Raw genomic sequence first — 16,591 nt, 5'->3', positions numbered from 1 at the left:
TGACTTCCAATTAATCTCACTGTATTATATTAATCTTCTTATATCTTATAGTGTGGTGGTTTTTTTGATTTTTCTGTTATTTGTTTGTTTGATTGATTGATTGATTGTATGTTTGTTTACTTGTATGTACGTCTGTTTTTCATAAATGTATTTATTTTAAATTAATAAAGTTATATTAAAAACAAAGGAGGCCTGTTGGTTAGTCATGTCCGACTCTTCGTAGCTTCGAGAACACTGTCTAACCATCTCGTTTGATGTCGTCCCCTTCTCCTTGTACCCTCCATCTTTACCAACATCAGGGTCTTTTCCAGGGAGTCTTCTCTTCTCATGAGCTGGCCAAAGTACTGGAGCCTCATCTTCACCGTTTGTCCTTCCAGTGAGCACTCAGGGCTGATTTCCCTAAGAATGGTTAAGTTTGATCTTCTTGCAGTCCATGGGACTCTCAAGAGTCTACACAACACAAAAACTGTTGCTGTATGTAGGTTTTATTTTATTTCTTTTTTTAATCTTATATTTTGGAAATGTACCTCTAGGGGTTTTTTTCCCTTTAATTTTTTTGGGGGCCCCCAAGAGAATGGGGCCCTAAGCTATAGCTTGTTTAGCTTATGCGTAAATCCGGCTCTGATTCTGGAGTCAACAGAATCCAAACTTTCCTTTTCTTTTTTTTAGAAAAAGGGTTTTGTAGGGATACAATCCAGCGATTGCCTCGGTACCCAGTTCTCAGCAAACACCTCCCGTGCTGTCCAAAGCATACCTGAATCTGGATCCTCCCTCAGCAGAGACTTTTCCGTGTGTGTGTGTGTGTGTGCGCGCGCGCGCGCCTCCCCTCCCGTCTTTCAACCAATCCATTTCCTGCCCTCCGCCGTTGGGTACCCGGTGCAGCAGGATGCTGAATCGCATCCGTGGCTCCTGCCTCTTTAAGGCACGGGGTGGACGAGGTGGAGAGAAGGCGGATGCGTTTCTGCAGGGCTGGGGGAAAGGCAGGGCAGGAGACACAGTGACATCACCCAGCCTCCTCCCAAGCCAGAAACGCAGGATCCTAGTGCAGGGGGGCGGGAAGAGAGGGAGAGAGAGAGGACGGAGAGCGAGCCTGCCGCCGCCAATCCAAGGATCCCGGGGAAAATTGCAGGCGTAATTGTAAATATTATTTTTAATCCTTATTATTATTGGAAGGATGCTCCACCATCTATCCTAATACAGGTAAATCCATTTCCTACTGAATCATTGCCAGCCCGCTTCTTTGAGACCAGGCCCTCCTTGCTAAAAGAGATGGGGTGGGCGCCGCCTTACCTGCCTGTTTTAGCTCCAAGAGGGATGGAGGGAGGGGGGTCTTTGAATGATGGTGGTTAAGAGAGAGAAATGTGGTGGAATTTTAAGGTGTGCTGTGGACTTTTGCCTTCACAGAGAGTGAACGGCAGTGACTGAGGGTTTTATCCCACAGATTAGAATAATCCACTAGACTGAGCCTTAGCCTATGAGGGTGTCTAGACTACATCTTTATACTCAGGGCTCTTTTCGTGAATCTTAAGCTTTTTCCTTTTCTTTTTTAAAGTTTCTACTCTTTTGGATCCGGAGATAGAAGGACAAATGGATTTTCAGGTTTATTTCCCCACCCCCTGCTAAGTTTCTAGTCCTTTTGGTCCCAGATATATCAGTGAAGATGAATTTTCAGTTTTATTTTTGTTAAGTTTCTGGTCCCTTTGGTTGCAGAGGTATAAGGCAAAAAAAATTAAAAAAAGAAATAGATGGGCTGTATTCTAGCTTGTTGCCCAGCAAATCTGCCCATTTTCCAGTCTTCTAATCAATGAGTGAAAAGGTGTTGGGATAACAAATTGATGAATGTAAGAGTGCAATTATTATTATTATTATTATTATTATTATTATTATTATTATTATTATTATTATATATGTTACTGTTAAGAATTTATTCCAGGTAATGTTTTGTAAAGAGGAGAGACTGAGCATAAGTGGAGTACAATGATGAGTTTATGAGACTAGGACTGGGAAGACCCAGGGTAAATTCCCACTCAGCCACTGGGTGACTTGGGGCCAGGAACTTATCTCTCAGACTGGCCTACCTCACAGGGCTGTTGTGGGCATAAAACGGAAGCTGCCTTGAGGTATTTGGGGGAAGGGCTTGATAAAAAGGTGCTGTGTATTTTATCATGCTTACCTGACAACATGCGCTTGTATCTCTGTGAATTAACTCCATTCACACTTTTTGCACACAGCCCCGGAATCATTTGATGAAGTTATGTCATAAAACTATGGGGGAAGCACTGCAGAACGATGAACAAAGTTTAATGATGTGTGGGCGAACTGGTAAAAAAGCCACCATGATCCGTTGCTTCGTAGGTCACATCTGCACCATAAAGTTGAGTGCTTGGCTTCCCCCAAAGGATCCTGGGGTTTGCAGTTTACCGCTCCCGACAGTTCCCAGAATTCCTTGGCAGAAGCAATGGGCAGAATTCAACAGCACTCTGGCAGTGCAAGCATTTCCCTCTCTACTCCCCATGAGTTCTGCTTTGGGGGGTTCTGCTGACCCCACAGAACTGAATTAGGGCAGGGATGTGGGGGGATATACAGGCAAAGGAGAGCAGGAGAAAGCTCCATTTCAGTGGAGCAGGGTTTCCCTAACTTGTGTCTCCAGCTCTTTTTGGACTACAACTCCCATCATCCCTAGCTAGCAGCACCTGTGGTCAGGGATGCGTGGGATGTAACATCACAAAAGCAGCCAAATACAACATTTCCTGTTGTCCCAGAGTGGACACACAGGGGAATGTTGCTCCAGCCAGGAGGACTTCCTGTCACACCTGGTCTGGAGCATCCTTTCCCCCTGCGTGTGTGACCAGGTAGATGGGCGTGACCCTGGCAGACCTCATAAAAGGGCTGGTCACGCAGCCATCTTCCCCTTTTCGCCCTTCTCTCTTGATATGCTCTTTTGCTGTGTGCTGGCTCTCAGTCAGCAGCACACGGGCTCATCCCTCTCAAGAGGATGAACCCACACCTTTCTCTGTTAACTGTAACTAAAAGCTAAAGTCTCCCTTCAGTATCATACTGTGAACTGAATGTAAGTAAACCTTATCATTACAGTGGCACCTCGGGTTAAGAACTTAATTCGTTCTAGAGGTCTGTTCTTAACCTGAAACTGTTCTTAGCCTGAGGTACCACTTTAGCTAATGGGGCCTCCCGCTGTTGCCGTGCCGCTACCACGTGATTTCTGTTCTCATCCTGAAGCAAATTTCTTAACCTGAGGTACTATTTCTGGGTTAGCGCAGTCTGTAACCTGAAGCCCCTGTAACCCGAGGTACCACTGTACTTTAGAAAAGAGGACTGTTGTGCCATTACAGTGGTACCTCGGGTTAAGAACTTAATTCGTTCCAGAGGTCCTTTCGTAACCTGAAACTGTTCTTAACCTGAAGCACCACTTTAGCTAATGGGGCTTCTCACTGCCGCTGTGCGATTTCTCTTCTCATCCTGAAGCAAAGTTCTTAACCCGAGGTAATATTTCTGGGTTAGCGGAGTCTGTAACCTGAAGTGTCTGTAACCTGAAGCGTATGTAACCCGAGGTACAATTGTATTGTTTTCACGAGGGAACAGAGGGAATTTACCAGGAACAATCCAATCTGGAGAAGCCAGACTGGATTGCTTAACTCAAAAGGTTCTAACGGATCTATCAATTAGCTTCCTGCTATGTACAAGGGAATGTGCCCTGCTACTAGCTCACTAGTAAGAGTGAGGATATATCCTCTCCTACTATCCTCAACATTCCCACAGGAATGATGGGAACTGTAGTCCAAAACCAGCTGGAGACCCAAGTTTGGGTAACTTTGCACTAGAGGAACTCATTGTGCTGGCTCAAAGCTAGCACAGCTGTTTTGTTGACTGTGACCCAACGTGCTTTAAAAGTATTGTTTGGATGTGACCGATGCCACGTTGCAGAATACCCCTGCCCAAAACAAAACCCCAAAACCCCAAACCCCACCTGTAGACTTGGGATGGATGTCCACTTGTCATCTAGTCCAAGGGACTGCAGGAAGGCAGATCTGTGCAGCTGAAACTTCCACTCCGTATTGCAAGCCTGTCTGATTTAGGGCATCTGGAAAATGTTGCCAATAATAAGTAAAGATAAAGCGCCAGCTTTTCTTCGTAGGCAAAATCCACGATGATTCCTCCCACCACGGCGAGCCCTTCCAGCGACGCCCTCTTCCCCACGTTGTCATCTCAGGAACTGTGGAGGTCCCAGGTGGCAGGGTATACCGGATCCGTCACCCGCCACATCAGCCACCGGGCCAACAACTTCAAGCGGCACCCAAAGAGGAGGAAACACATCCGGCCTTCCCCTCCCCCGCCACCCAACACCCCTTGCCCCATCGACCAGGTCCACTTTAGCGAGATCCACCCGCAGAGGTCCTTCTGGGAACTGTTGTTCAATGGGTGCATTCTCTTTGGGATCGAGTTCAGCTACGCCATGGAGACCGCCTACGTGACGCCTGTCTTGCTTCAGATGGGTTTGCCGGATCAGCTGTATGGAATGGTCTGGTTCATCAGCCCAATATTGGGTGAGTGCTGGGGCCCCAATCCCCAGGAAGAGAGGTTAACTGCTCTGGGAACTGGTGGGACTTGGCAAAGCGAACCGTGGCTGGGTTGTGTCCAATGCTAGTTCTACTTAGTCAACAGTCCATTGAGGTCAATGGGAGCAGCCAGCTCAGTGTCATTCATTCTGATGGGTCTGCTCTGAGAAGGGCTTGGTTGCATGGACTTGCAATGTTCCTAAGGGCAATCCCCTCCTGCTGGTCCCCAGTCACAGGCTGAACTGGTGCCGCCCAACACAGATTGGCTTTTAGCTGAGACCTCTGTCTTGCTCTCCCTGGTCAGAAAGTGCTGAATGACACTCTTCTTTCCAACTCTCTCTCCCTCCCTCCCTCTCTCTCTTTTTGGCAATATATTTTTTTATTGAAAATTTCAAACATTTTCACAGTAAATTCCATATCCAATGATTACGGTACATTGTTTCATAAATCCCCCCCCACAGTGTTTCCACTGAAACATTTTCTACTGTATTATATCTTTATCTATTACTAAACGTTTCTCCATTTACTGTTATCTTGGCGTTTTCCTTCTGTTGCTTTTATCTCGAATCCTGCTGATGATTTCATTTGACTATGGTGGTTTATTTTTAAAAAAATTGTTCCCAAAAGGCCTCCATTCTTTTGTGAAAAGTTTGTCATTTTTATCTTTTAATTTTGCTGTCATATTTGCCATTTCTGCATCTGAAGGCAGCCCTGTTTAGGGAAGTTTTTAATATTTGATGAATTATTGTATTTTAATCTTTTGTTGGAAGCCACCCGGAGTGACTGGGGAAACCCAGCCAGATGGGTGGGGTATAAATAATATTAAATAAATAAATAAATAAATGAAATTAGAAGCCATTCCTTTTTTGTCGGAACCTTCTCTTCTTTTCATCTCTGTGATTATAATATTCTAGCTGCTGTTTTCACATACATAAATAGTTTAGTCATCTTCTTTGGAACTTCTGTCCCTATTATACCTGCAAGGAAAGCTTCCGGTCTTTTGGGAATAACCCATTTAAACATTTTCTTCATTTCATTATATATCATTTCCCAAAAGCCTTTAGCTTTTTTTTGCTCCACATATGGGGGAACGACCCATCTCCCTTCTTCTCTCTTCCAGGTTTCCTGCTGCAGCCCCTGCTGGGAGCCTGGAGCGACAGGTGCGCTTCACCTTTTGGACGGAGGAGACCCTTCATCCTGGTCCTCGCAATTGGTAAATACAGTCATACCTTGGGTTTCAGCTGCTTCAGGTTGCGTTTCTTCGGGTTACGGACCGCCAAAACCCGGAAGTAACCTGTTCCGGGTTTTGGCGGTCGTGCATGAGCAGAAGAGCTAAATTGTGCTTTGCACCATGCACAGAAGCGCCGAATTGTAAACTGCGCGTGCACAGATGTGGGTTGCGAACACTGTGGGTTGTGAATGTGCATTCTGCACGGATCACGTTCGCAACCCGAGCGTCCACTGTAGATGCTTTGTTTGACCCAACTCCCCCAACCGTTCTTCATAAGGCTTGGTTTCCAGATCCAAGGCAACATTTACAACTGTTGTTCCATCTGCCACTGGCCATGTGACCCCTGGAAAGTTGCCCAGAAGGGAACGCAACCAATCTGTGGCTCATGAAAAAGTACCAACTTGAACCCGAGCCTTCTTTGCTGTTTTCTGACTGCCTTGATTTGGTTCCTCCTCCTCCTCAGGGGCGTTGTTGGGCCTTTCGCTGATGCTGAACGGCAGGGATATGGGCACGGCCTTGACCGACACTGTGAGTGACCACAAGTGGGGAATTGCGTTCACCATCTGCGGAGTCATTCTGATGGACTTCTCTGCTGACTCTGCGGACAACCCCAGCCACGCCTACATGATGGACGTGTGCAGCCCGTCGGATCAGGACCGAGGACTCAACATGCACGCGCTGCTAGCTGGTGAGGTTTTCGACATATCGGCAGTGGCAGTGCTGGGCATTTGCTTATTTTCAGCATTTAGCCATGGTCCTCTAGCTGAAAAGACGCCCAGAGCGGCTGCTGAGACAGTTCTGCCCCTCACAAACTGAAATGTCACAACAAGCAAGGAAAAAGGGAACGGGAGGGAGGAGGAAAAAGCAAACTGGAGGATAAGATCTTAAATGTACCTCTGGTTACATACTTAATTCGTTCCAGAGGTCCGTTCTTAACCTGAAACTATTTTTAAACTGAGATACCACTTTAGCTAATGGGGCCTCCTGCTGCAGCCGTGCCGCTGCTGCCCAATTTCTGTTCTTATCCTGAAGCAAAGTTCTTAACCCGAGGTACTATTTCTGGGTTAGCGGAGTCTGTAACCTGAAGCGTATGTAACCTGAAGTGTATGTAACCCGAGGTACCACTGTAGTTGGTGATTTTTTAGTGTTCGGATGACATAACACATATTATTTTGCTGTAAAGTGTGAGCCAGTATAGCGTATGGGAGATCTGGGTTCAAACCCATACTTCGCTTGGCACCCTTGGGTCTGCTGGTATCTCTGAGCTCAGCCTACTTCACAGGCTGGCTGGGTGTGTGCAGAACCATGTATGCTGCCTTGAGCTTAACTAAATTGAAGTCATTTAAATAATCCTTATAGCCAGTGCTTTTTTCCCCTAAACAAATGTTTAGGGGTACTCTCATTTTCCTATTCATATTGAAATACTGCCCCACAATGAGGCCAGACTTAGATTCTCAAAATGTTTAGGGGTATGCGTACCCCCAGAAAAAAACAAAACACTGCTTACAGCAACACTGAAAGATAGGTCTGCATTATTATGCATTATCAGATGGGCAGATAAAGCTAAGAGGAAGAAAATGTGGGTCTAAGGACATCTAGGCATATTCATGGCAGAAGTGAGACTTGAGCTGGGCAATTTTATGATTCATCGTAGCTCAGCCTCTTAAGTCTCTGGGCATTTATGTATTACATTTATACCCTACCTCTCCTCCAAGGATCTAAAGGTGGTGTCCGTGGTTCTCCCCCATCCATATTATCCTAACCCTGTGAAGGGGGTTAGGCTAAGAGACTGCATGGCCCAGTCTCCGGGTCCTAGTCCGACACACTAACCACTAAACCACACTGCCTCTCCGCGTGCATCTCCAGATAGGGCTGTGAGAGAACTCTACAATCATGGAATCGTAGCATTGGAAGTGACCCAACAGGTCATCCAGTCCACCCCCTGTTTGAAAGCCTGGAGAGCTGCTGCCTGACAGTGTAGGCAATACTGAGCTAAATGGACCAATGGCGTGAACTGTCAAAAGGCAGCTTTGTAAGTGCCTGTGAGAGGCGATTTCAACTTTGTTCTCTTCCCCCCTTGGCAGGTCTCGGAGGTGGCTTTGGCTACGTTGTGGGAGGAATCAACTGGGACCACACTGGCTTCGGCAGGGCAGTAGGGGGCCAGCTCCGGGTCATTTACATTTTTACCTCAATCACGCTGACGCTAGCGACTGCCTTGACTTTGGTCAGTATTCCCGAAAGGCCCTTGCAGTCTTTCAGCAAGCTGAAGAAGGTGATGAAGAGCCCCAACCTCCCTCTTCCTCCTTCGCCGCCCCTTCTCTTCGAGGACTGCGGGAACGAAAGCCTCACGGCCCAGAACCCCGTCCGTTTGTATGCCAGTTTCACGAGCCCCATTTCCCCACTCAGCCCCCTCACGCCCAAGTACGGCAGCCTCATCAGCCGGGACAACTCCTTTACGGGGCTGAGCGAGTTCGCCTCCTCTTTCGGGACCTCGAATATCGACAGCGTGCTCATCGACTGCTTCACGGCAGGGCACGATGGCTACTTGAGCATCCCGGCTAGCTTGCCCCGGCAGGGCATAAGCGTCAGCCTCCCTAGGGCCCCCGAAGGATTCCACGGCCACGAAAGTGCTGCCTTGGAAGCAGGAGAGAATGTCGGGGTGCTTGGGCCAGAGGGAGACTGCCTGAGGGTGGGTTCCCTGGACGCAATAAAACCACGGTCGTCGGGAATCCTGAAAAGACCGCAGACTTTAGCCATCCCGGATATTATCACAGGGAATCTCCCCGAGAGCAGTAGGAGAAGGAACGTAACCTTCAGCCAACAGGTGAGTGGTGAAAATGGTTATTTAGTAGTCAAGTTCAGCAAAAGGCTCCTGCAACTTGTTAGAAGCTTCCTTCTTGCTGATTCTGTCTATAATGGTTTCCAGATTGGTTCAGCTGTTTAATCAACCTCCCCTCTTATCCTTAATAGGTTAAATCCTGCTCCATAGGGTGGAGCTTTGGTCGCTGATTCCCTCCCATTATTCCTGTTCTCCTGCAATGAAATGTTTTGTCCTTGTGGGGAACAGGGACCTACTTAATTATGGGGTAATAAAGGGGCAATTCATCAGTTTACGCTGGGCTGAACTGCACAGAAAGCCATTGAAAGCCAAAGGCGGGTGGAGGAAGTTTCTAATTAAGGGTACAGTATCCCTGAAAAGCTCGACAGCACTTTCCACACAGACATGCTGGGGGCGCACAAGTGCATTTTACTGGGGAAACATCACTGTAAATCAAGTCTGGGGAAAAAGATGAGCAGAGGAGGAGGAATATCTTACTCCGGAGCTATGCCAGAGACGTTTTGCTCTTCCTGCTCAGCTCCCGTTCCATGTTGCTTGTACGTTTTTGTATGCCGACCATGGCATCCTCTTTGCGGTGCAGGTAGCAAACATTTTGCTGAACGGGGTCAAGTACGAGAGCGAATTGAACGGATCGAGCGAACTGTCTGAGCAGCCACTTTCAATGAAGCTCCTTTGCTCGACCATCTGCCGGATGCCCAAACCCTTGAGGAACCTCTGCATCAATCACTTCCTAGGTAAACCTGTGAGTTGCTCCTGCTTTTGGCTATATTTGCACATTTGTGGTCCCAAGACTTCACAATGCCTCCAAAGCAGTGGTTTTGCAGGACCACTTGCTGGTCTTCAACGTTTGCCCAAGATGAGGCCCCGATTTTGGCTGACTGCTGCCAAACAGAGCTACTGGATAAAATGTGTCTGTCTGTATGTGTTTTTAAACCTATTACCCGTAGTGGACAAAATACATTTTCTGGGCACCTGAAACTGTCAGCACAGGGATGGGAGGCTCTGTCCATTTTGATTCTCTCAGTTCCTTATTTTCCCCCAATCTTAAATACAGTTCTCCAATTTTTGCAGCTATTTGCATTCAAATAATGATTTTTAAAAATGGACACATCTTTAAATGCACACTTTCCCATAATACGTGCATGTCTGTATATATTGTTGTGAGAACTGCAATGCAGAATGTGGATAAGTATGAATTGTGAAGGATAGTTGTGTTTTGGCTCGCATATTATTTAAGAAAGTGAAAATTTGGCAGATTCATCTTCAAATGTGTAGTGAGCTGAGTTTCTCCTTTATCCTTTTGTTGGTTTTTATTTGCATCCCATTCAAATTATTATTTGCCACTTTCACAGTTATTTGTTGGATGCGTGACACTGGCTGATTTAGTTTAAGCATGCTGTCTTGATTGTTCTGGAAAAGCCATTTCCCGGATAGCATGGAAGAGAGAGGAACACACGAAAGAGCTGAGGGTTAAAAGAATCTACAGCCTTTTTGGCCTTACAATTTCAAACTAGTGGGGAGAACCTTAGGGATGCAACCTGGTACCTAATTCATAGTAGAGGCTATATTATCAATTAGCAAATGTTAACAACGGTGCCAGCATTGTGGAATGGGTGAGACTGTGAGTTAAACGGTAGTGGTGCCATCATAAAAACTTCAGGGCAGATGTCAAAGAGCCTCATGCAAGTAGGGACTGGCTTTCTGGAAGGGTTAATCAATTTCCAAAAATTTTTATACAAATCACTGCTTCTCTATATAGCCCCGGGGTTGCCAAGTCCTTGGAAGCAGGCTGCCTTGCATAACCGCTGCTTGATTTTCTCGCCTTCCAAACTGTGCCGCCTCCTTCACTGTCTTCCAATTCCTCCCCTAGGCTGGCTCTCCTTCGAAGGGATGCTCTTGTTCTATACCGACTTCATGGGGGAGGTGGTCTTCCAAGGGGACCCCAAAGCCCCTCACGATTCTGCAGAGTATCAGAAGTACAACGCCGGAGTCACCATGGGCTGCTGGGGCATGTGTATCTATGCGTTCAGCGCCGCCTTCTATTCAGGTACAAAACCTCTCCGGCCTTCGCCATGGAGACCTTTTTTTGCAGGGCACATGCTGTCTGGTTTTGGACATCGCCGTGGCTTTGTGTAACATCTGCGCACATTCATGTATGTGAATGCATAAACACACGGGGCTGATGCTCCTACTCAGTTTGCCCTTCCCACCCACCCCTGAACCCCCTGCCCATAGCCCACCTCCCCTTAAGGTAAAGGTAAAGGGACCCCTGACCTTAGGTCCAGGCGTGACCGACTCTGGGGTTGCGCCACTCATTTCGCTTTACTGGCCGAGGGAGCCGGTGTACAGCTTCCAGGTCATGTGGCCAGCATGACTAAGCCACTTCTGGAGAACCAGAGCAGCGCATGAAACACTGGAGTGGTACCTATTTATCTACTTGCACTTTGACGTGCTTTCAAACTGCTAGGTTGGCAGGAGCAGGGACTGAGCAACGGGAGCTCACCCCGTTGTGGGGATTCGAACTGCCGACCTTCTGATCGGCAAGTCCTAAGCTCAGTTGTTTAACCCACAGTGCCACCCGCGTCCCTCCCCCTCCCCTTACTCCTCACCAAAGATACTCTGCCTTCCTGGGGAGAGTATTCTGCAAGCATCCCCCTTTCTTCTTGACAAACCTTTGAAGCTTGCCCATGCCACCCTGACACCCTCTCTCTCTCTCTCTCTGCCCTGCTGCTGCAAGCCCAGCTTCGCCACTCTCCACTTCTGTCAATAGGCAGGGAGTTCCAAAGGGTGGGTGCTGCCACACCAAAACAACAATTTCTTACACACGATGGCAGGGCTGGGGGAACTGTGGCCCCCCAGACATTGCTGGGCTCCAGCTCCCATCACCCCATGTTTGAAAGCAACACCTGGATTCCCCACTCACTGTTATGGCAGGCTGCAGTCCAACACACGTGTAAATAGCAGCAGTTTTGAATCATACGGTTGTAGAGTTGGAAGGACCCAGAGGATCACGTAGGCCAGCCTCCTGCAATGGAGGAATCTCAGTCATATACAAGATGGCCATCCAACCTCTGTCTTAAGAGCACTGTAGAGAAAGTGCCAAAACAGATGATGATGATGATGAAGAAGAGTTTGGATTTGATATCCCGCTTTATCACTACCTGAAGGAGTCTCAAAGCGGCTAACATTCTCCTTTCCTTTCCTCCCCCACAACAAACACTCTGTGAGGTGAGTGGGGCTGAGAGACTTCAAAGAAGTGTGACTGGCCCAAGGTCACCCAGCAGCTGCATGTGGAGGAGCGGAGACGCGAACCCGGTTCACCAGATTACGAGTCTATCGCTCTTAACCACTACACCACACTGACTCTCATGAATGTTTAAAGGAGAGGTGACGCCCATCATTACTGAACGTTAGTATTACTGGCTGAGGGTGAAGGAAGTTGGAGCCTCACAACTTCTAGAGGGTCTCCCATCTCCCCCCGCCCCCTGCGTTGAAGTTATATAATAACAACAACAACAACAACAACAACAATAATAACAATAATTTATTATTTATACCCCACCCATCTGCCTGGGTTTCCCCAGCCACTCTGGGCGGCTTCCAACAGAACACTAAAATACAATCACCTGAGTTGCCCCTCAGGCCACAGCAAAACGCACCGGATCTGCTCGAGAGAATAGTCAATGTTCTTCCTTTTCATTCCACAGCCTCCCTGGAAAAACTGGAGGAATATTTCAGCATCCGCACGCTGTATTTTATAGCCTACCTCGCCTTCGGGCTTGGCACAGGACTGGCGACGCTGTCGCGGAACGTCTACGTCATTTTATCGCTGTGCGTCACTTACGGGATTTTGTTTTCGACACTCTGCACGCTTCCGTACTCGCTGCTGTGTGACTACTACCAGAGTAAAAAGGTGAGCCTCGGGTTTGGCGGCCCCCAGTGTATCGCTTGGGGGGGGGGTTTCCACCTCACGGGAATGAAACATATACTTGGCACTGTGGGTCGAGGGACGTAGAGGAAGGAAGGGGAACCTGCGGCCCTCCAAAATGGCTGTCCTCCCTGCCTTCCGTCCCACCACTCCCAAGGGGTGCCAGAAACCGTTTTCCAACCAGAGGCTTTTTCCCCTGTCCCCTGAACAGTTCGCGGGATCGAATGAAGACGGCACCAAAAGAGGCATGGGGGTGGACATTTCCCTCCTGAGCTGCCAGTATTTCCTGGCGCAGATCCTCGTCTCCATAGTGATGGGGCCTTTGACAGCTGCTGTGGGCAGCGCCAACGGGGTGATGTACTTTTCCAGCGTGGTCTCCTTTGTCGGCTGCCTGTATTCGTCCCTCTGCGTCGTCTACGAGATCTCGCCAGGCGAGGAAATGGCCGAGGAGCAACAGCCGCTGATTCTGAGCGCGTGAAGCTGGCGCGGGGAGGGGGATCCCGCGCCGCGGTGCTGTGCGAGAGACAGTGGAAAGGGGGGACCACGGAGCTGTGCCCTTAATAAACAAAAACCACACACAAACCACACATGACTCCTTTTGATGTCTTTAAGTGAAGGAGAGGAGTGGCAACCTCAGAAATGCAGTCCTGCTCATGTCTACTTAGAAGCAAGTCCTGCTGAGTTCAGTGGGGTTCATTCCCAAGTAAATAGGTCTAGGGTTGAAGTCCAAGGATGCTCCTAGGTTGTCAATGCTCTGTGAGAGGGAATCAAACATGTGAGATGGTTCAAGTACTCGACAAATCCACTGAAGTTAAGGGAGCTTTTTTCTAGGTTGGAAAGTGTGGGGTGAAGAACTTATTAACCAAAAGGGAGCAGTTCCCTCCAGGCATCTTTCTTATTCTGTATTCAATTGTAGAATTGGAATGGACTCCCGAGGGTCATCCAGTCCAACCCCGGGCAGCGCACGAATCCTGCCCACAGCCATCCCTGAGTGGGCTTGAACCACCAACCTTCTGCTTAACAGCTAGGCACACTGACCCATTGCGCTACCTGAGATTTGTGCTCATGATTATACCTGAGCAAACCTGCTTTCAATATACCGTTTGCATGTGCAAACGTTTTAGGACGGGCATACAGCTTCGTTTCCAATCTGGGCATTTCCTTTCGCTTCCTGCTGAAATCCTGGGACTCTTCATATCACAAATGTCCCAGGCGGTGTGGCTGTCCTGATTTTGTTGCGCTACTGCTCCAGGCGGCAATAATGCGGCAACACCGGGCGCATTCAGATATGGGCTGTGTTGTCTTGGTTTTCACAGTTGTCATGCTGGCGCCTCTGTCCTGTGTTCCAATGTTCCTTTCCTGTTGTGTTATGGAAATGTGGCTTTTTGATCAACATACCAGCTTGTCGCCAGCTAAATTTCATTCACAACAGTGGGTGCGGCCGGACACAACGACGAATGTCGTTGGACAAAGTTGCCCCTACTCCACCTTTTCCGCACATGCATGGTTCTGTTCTCACATGTGAACAGGGATAACTGAATGCAGGCAGGGCCAGATTTAGGTTTGATGAGGCCCTAAGCTACTGAAGGTAATTTATATGTCCAGCTGTCCTTTGTCAACAACAAATTGTTACTGTTTTTTTGTGTTGAATATATGCTATATGGTAATTTATGGACCTAATAGGTATCTAAAGCCATTTGCACATGTTGCCGTGAACCAGTCCATGCAGAATGTAGGCACCCTGTATATAGACATGAGCAAACCAGTGATATTTTAGGGAGCAGGCTAGCAGGAGGGGCCCATTACTTACATCATAGGAGCCTATACAACACAAGACACTGTTGCTGTATGTAGGTTTTATTTTGTTTTTTATCTTATACAGTGGTACCTCGGGTTAAGAACTTAATTCGTTCCGGAGGTCTATTCTTAACCTGAAACTGTTCTTAACCTGAAGCACCACTTTAGCTAATGGGGCCTCCTGCTGCCACCACGCCGCTTCTGCGTGATTTCTGTTCTCATCCTGAAGCAAAGTTCTTAACCTGAGGTACTATTTCTGGGTTAATGGAGACTGTAACCTGAAGTGTCTGTAATCCGAGGTACCACTGCATTTTGGAAATGTACATCCAGGTTTTTTTCCTTTACATTTTTTGGGGGGCCCAAGAGAGTGGGGCGCTAAGCTATAGCTTGTTTAGCTTATACATAAATCCGGCACTTAATGCAAATATACTGTACACCGCTTCAGATTTTGCCACTTTACTCCTGCAGTTTTCTCGGTTAGTAGGCTGGTTTGTTTGTTTGAAAAATGTATCCCGTCATTTCAAACAAGCAGCCCAGGGGTAAGGAACCTTCCTTCCCAAGAGCCATATGCCTCTGGAAGCGATCTGTTGGAGCATCACAGCAGTGCTCAAAGCAGTTTACAGAAATCCACAGGTGAGCTAAATAGCTTTAAAAAGCATTAGCCATGGGGGGGGGGGAGAGCTCAGCGTCGAATCCAATAAATGCCACATCAATATCAATATTAATATTAAAAAAGCAATAAACACATAACAGCTTCCTCTAGTGAACTCTGTTGGTGAATGAAATGGTCCACTCAGAAGCAAGGAGGTTGTAAGCATACTTAAGGGAGTCCTGAAGCTCCAACAAAAAATATTTAAGGGGAAAGCACTATTGCGGCACAGGGCAGGGAACAGCACGACGAGGACTAGGGTGCGCAATAGGGCCTGGGATGACAAGTGCTTCTTGGGAAAGAAAAAGCTGGAAAGTTGTGGTTGTCATGGAATATCCTGGAGAAGGAATGGCTAGCTGGTTGGCACACTCCACACTGCAACATTTTGTTGTGGGTTCTCACTTGTAATAAAAGTAAAGGTAAAGGACTCCTTACAGTTAAGTTCAGTCGTGAATGGCTGGGGTTTGGCGCTCATCCCGCTTTACTGGCCAAGGGAGCCGACGTTTGTCCGCAGACAGTTTTTCCGGGCCATGTGGCCAGCATGACTAAGCCGCTTCTGGCGAAACCAGAGCAGTGCATGGAAACGCCGTTTACCTTCCTGCCAGAATGGTACCTATTTATTATCTACTTGCACTTTGATGTGCTCTCGAACTGCTAGGTTGGCAGGAGCTGGGACCGAGCAATAGGAGCTCACCCCGTCGCGGGGATTCAAACCGCCAACCTTCCGATCAGCAAGCCCTAGGCTCAGTGGTTTAGACCACTGCGCCACCTGCATCCCTTCACTTGTAATAAGGGTAACAATAAATGCCAACACATTATTTTAAACATTTCACATGCATGCAGTCTTTACAGCAGCCCTGGAAGTTAGGGGTGTGTATTATTATCTCCATACAGCAGATAGGATTCATGTTACAAGAAAGGAGATTCTGACTAAACATTAGGAAGAATTTTCTGACGCCAAGAACTCTTTGATAGCAGGAAGAGCTCCCTTGGAAGGTGGCAGGCGGATACAATTAAATAACCACACACTTTAAAAATAAAATTATCAATATGCACTTGCATAATTAAGAATAAATAGATATAAGCAGTAGTTACAGGTAGGTAGCCGTGTTGGTCTGCCGTAGACGAAACAAAATAAAAAAATTATACATGATAAAGCTATTTTTAACCATCTCACCCCTTGCTTTTCCTGTAAGACCAATTGCAGTCGTTAACAGTCCATCAACAGGTTTACCACACCTATCAGCCAATCACCCATTCCCACCATCCTTCTGAGTAATACCCCTCCCCACCTTCTCACTATATATAAAGGTCTGCTGACTTCTCTTTCAGTGTATCTGAAGAAGTGTGCATGCACACGAAAGCTCATACCAATAACAAACTTAGTTGGTCTCTAAGGTGCTTCTGGAAGGAATTTTTTAAGATATAAGCAGCATGTACATATCCGCTGAAAGGAGATTGCTACATAGCTCAGTCGGTAGAATATGGACTCTTAATATCTGGGTTGTCAGTTCGATTCCTGCATTGCAAGGAGCTGAACTAGATGACCCTCATGGTATCTTCCAGCTCTACA

At 47.4% G+C, this 16,591-nt stretch overlaps 1 protein-coding gene across 2 annotated transcripts; it reads left to right on the top strand.

The window, feature by feature from the left end:
• Positions 1-924: 924 nt before the first annotated feature.
• Positions 925-13,704, top strand: SLC45A1 (solute carrier family 45 member 1). 2 transcript variants are annotated; one of them, XM_081923588.1, is made up of 9 exons: positions 925-1,200; positions 4,154-4,562; positions 5,695-5,787; positions 6,269-6,493; positions 7,890-8,629; positions 9,225-9,378; positions 10,515-10,691; positions 12,352-12,557; positions 12,784-13,702. In XM_081923588.1, exons 2-9 carry the CDS (start codon positions 4,166-4,168, stop codon positions 13,048-13,050), a joined length of 2,259 nt encoding a protein of 752 aa, XP_081779714.1. In that variant the 5' UTR covers positions 925-1,200; positions 4,154-4,165; the 3' UTR covers positions 13,051-13,702. The 2 variants fall into 2 exon arrangements, with proteins under 2 accessions (XP_081779714.1, XP_081779713.1); XM_081923587.1 differs by having other exon boundaries at positions 1,065-1,137; positions 12,784-13,704.
• The last annotated feature ends 2,887 nt before the right edge of the window (positions 13,705-16,591 follow it).

The sequence above is a fragment of the Podarcis melisellensis genome (genome assembly GCF_964234715.1).
Source record: "Podarcis melisellensis genome assembly, chromosome: 8".
Lineage (NCBI taxonomy): Eukaryota > Metazoa > Chordata > Lepidosauria > Squamata > Lacertidae > Podarcis > Podarcis melisellensis.
Note: the sequence above shows the minus strand (reverse complement) of the source record. Positions and strands in the feature narration are given on the sequence as shown.

Coding starts and splice junctions, on each gene's coding strand:
- SLC45A1 (XM_081923587.1), top strand. CDS start 4,166: ATGATTCCTCCCACCACGGCGAGCCCTTCCAGCGACGCCCTCTTCCCC. Junction 4,563..5,694: donor GTTCATCAGCCCAATATTGG/GTGAGTGCTGGG, acceptor TCTCTCTTCCAG/GTTTCCTGCTGCAGCCCCTG. Junction 10,692..12,351: donor CAGCGCCGCCTTCTATTCAG/GTACAAAACCTC, acceptor TTCATTCCACAG/CCTCCCTGGAAAAACTGGAG.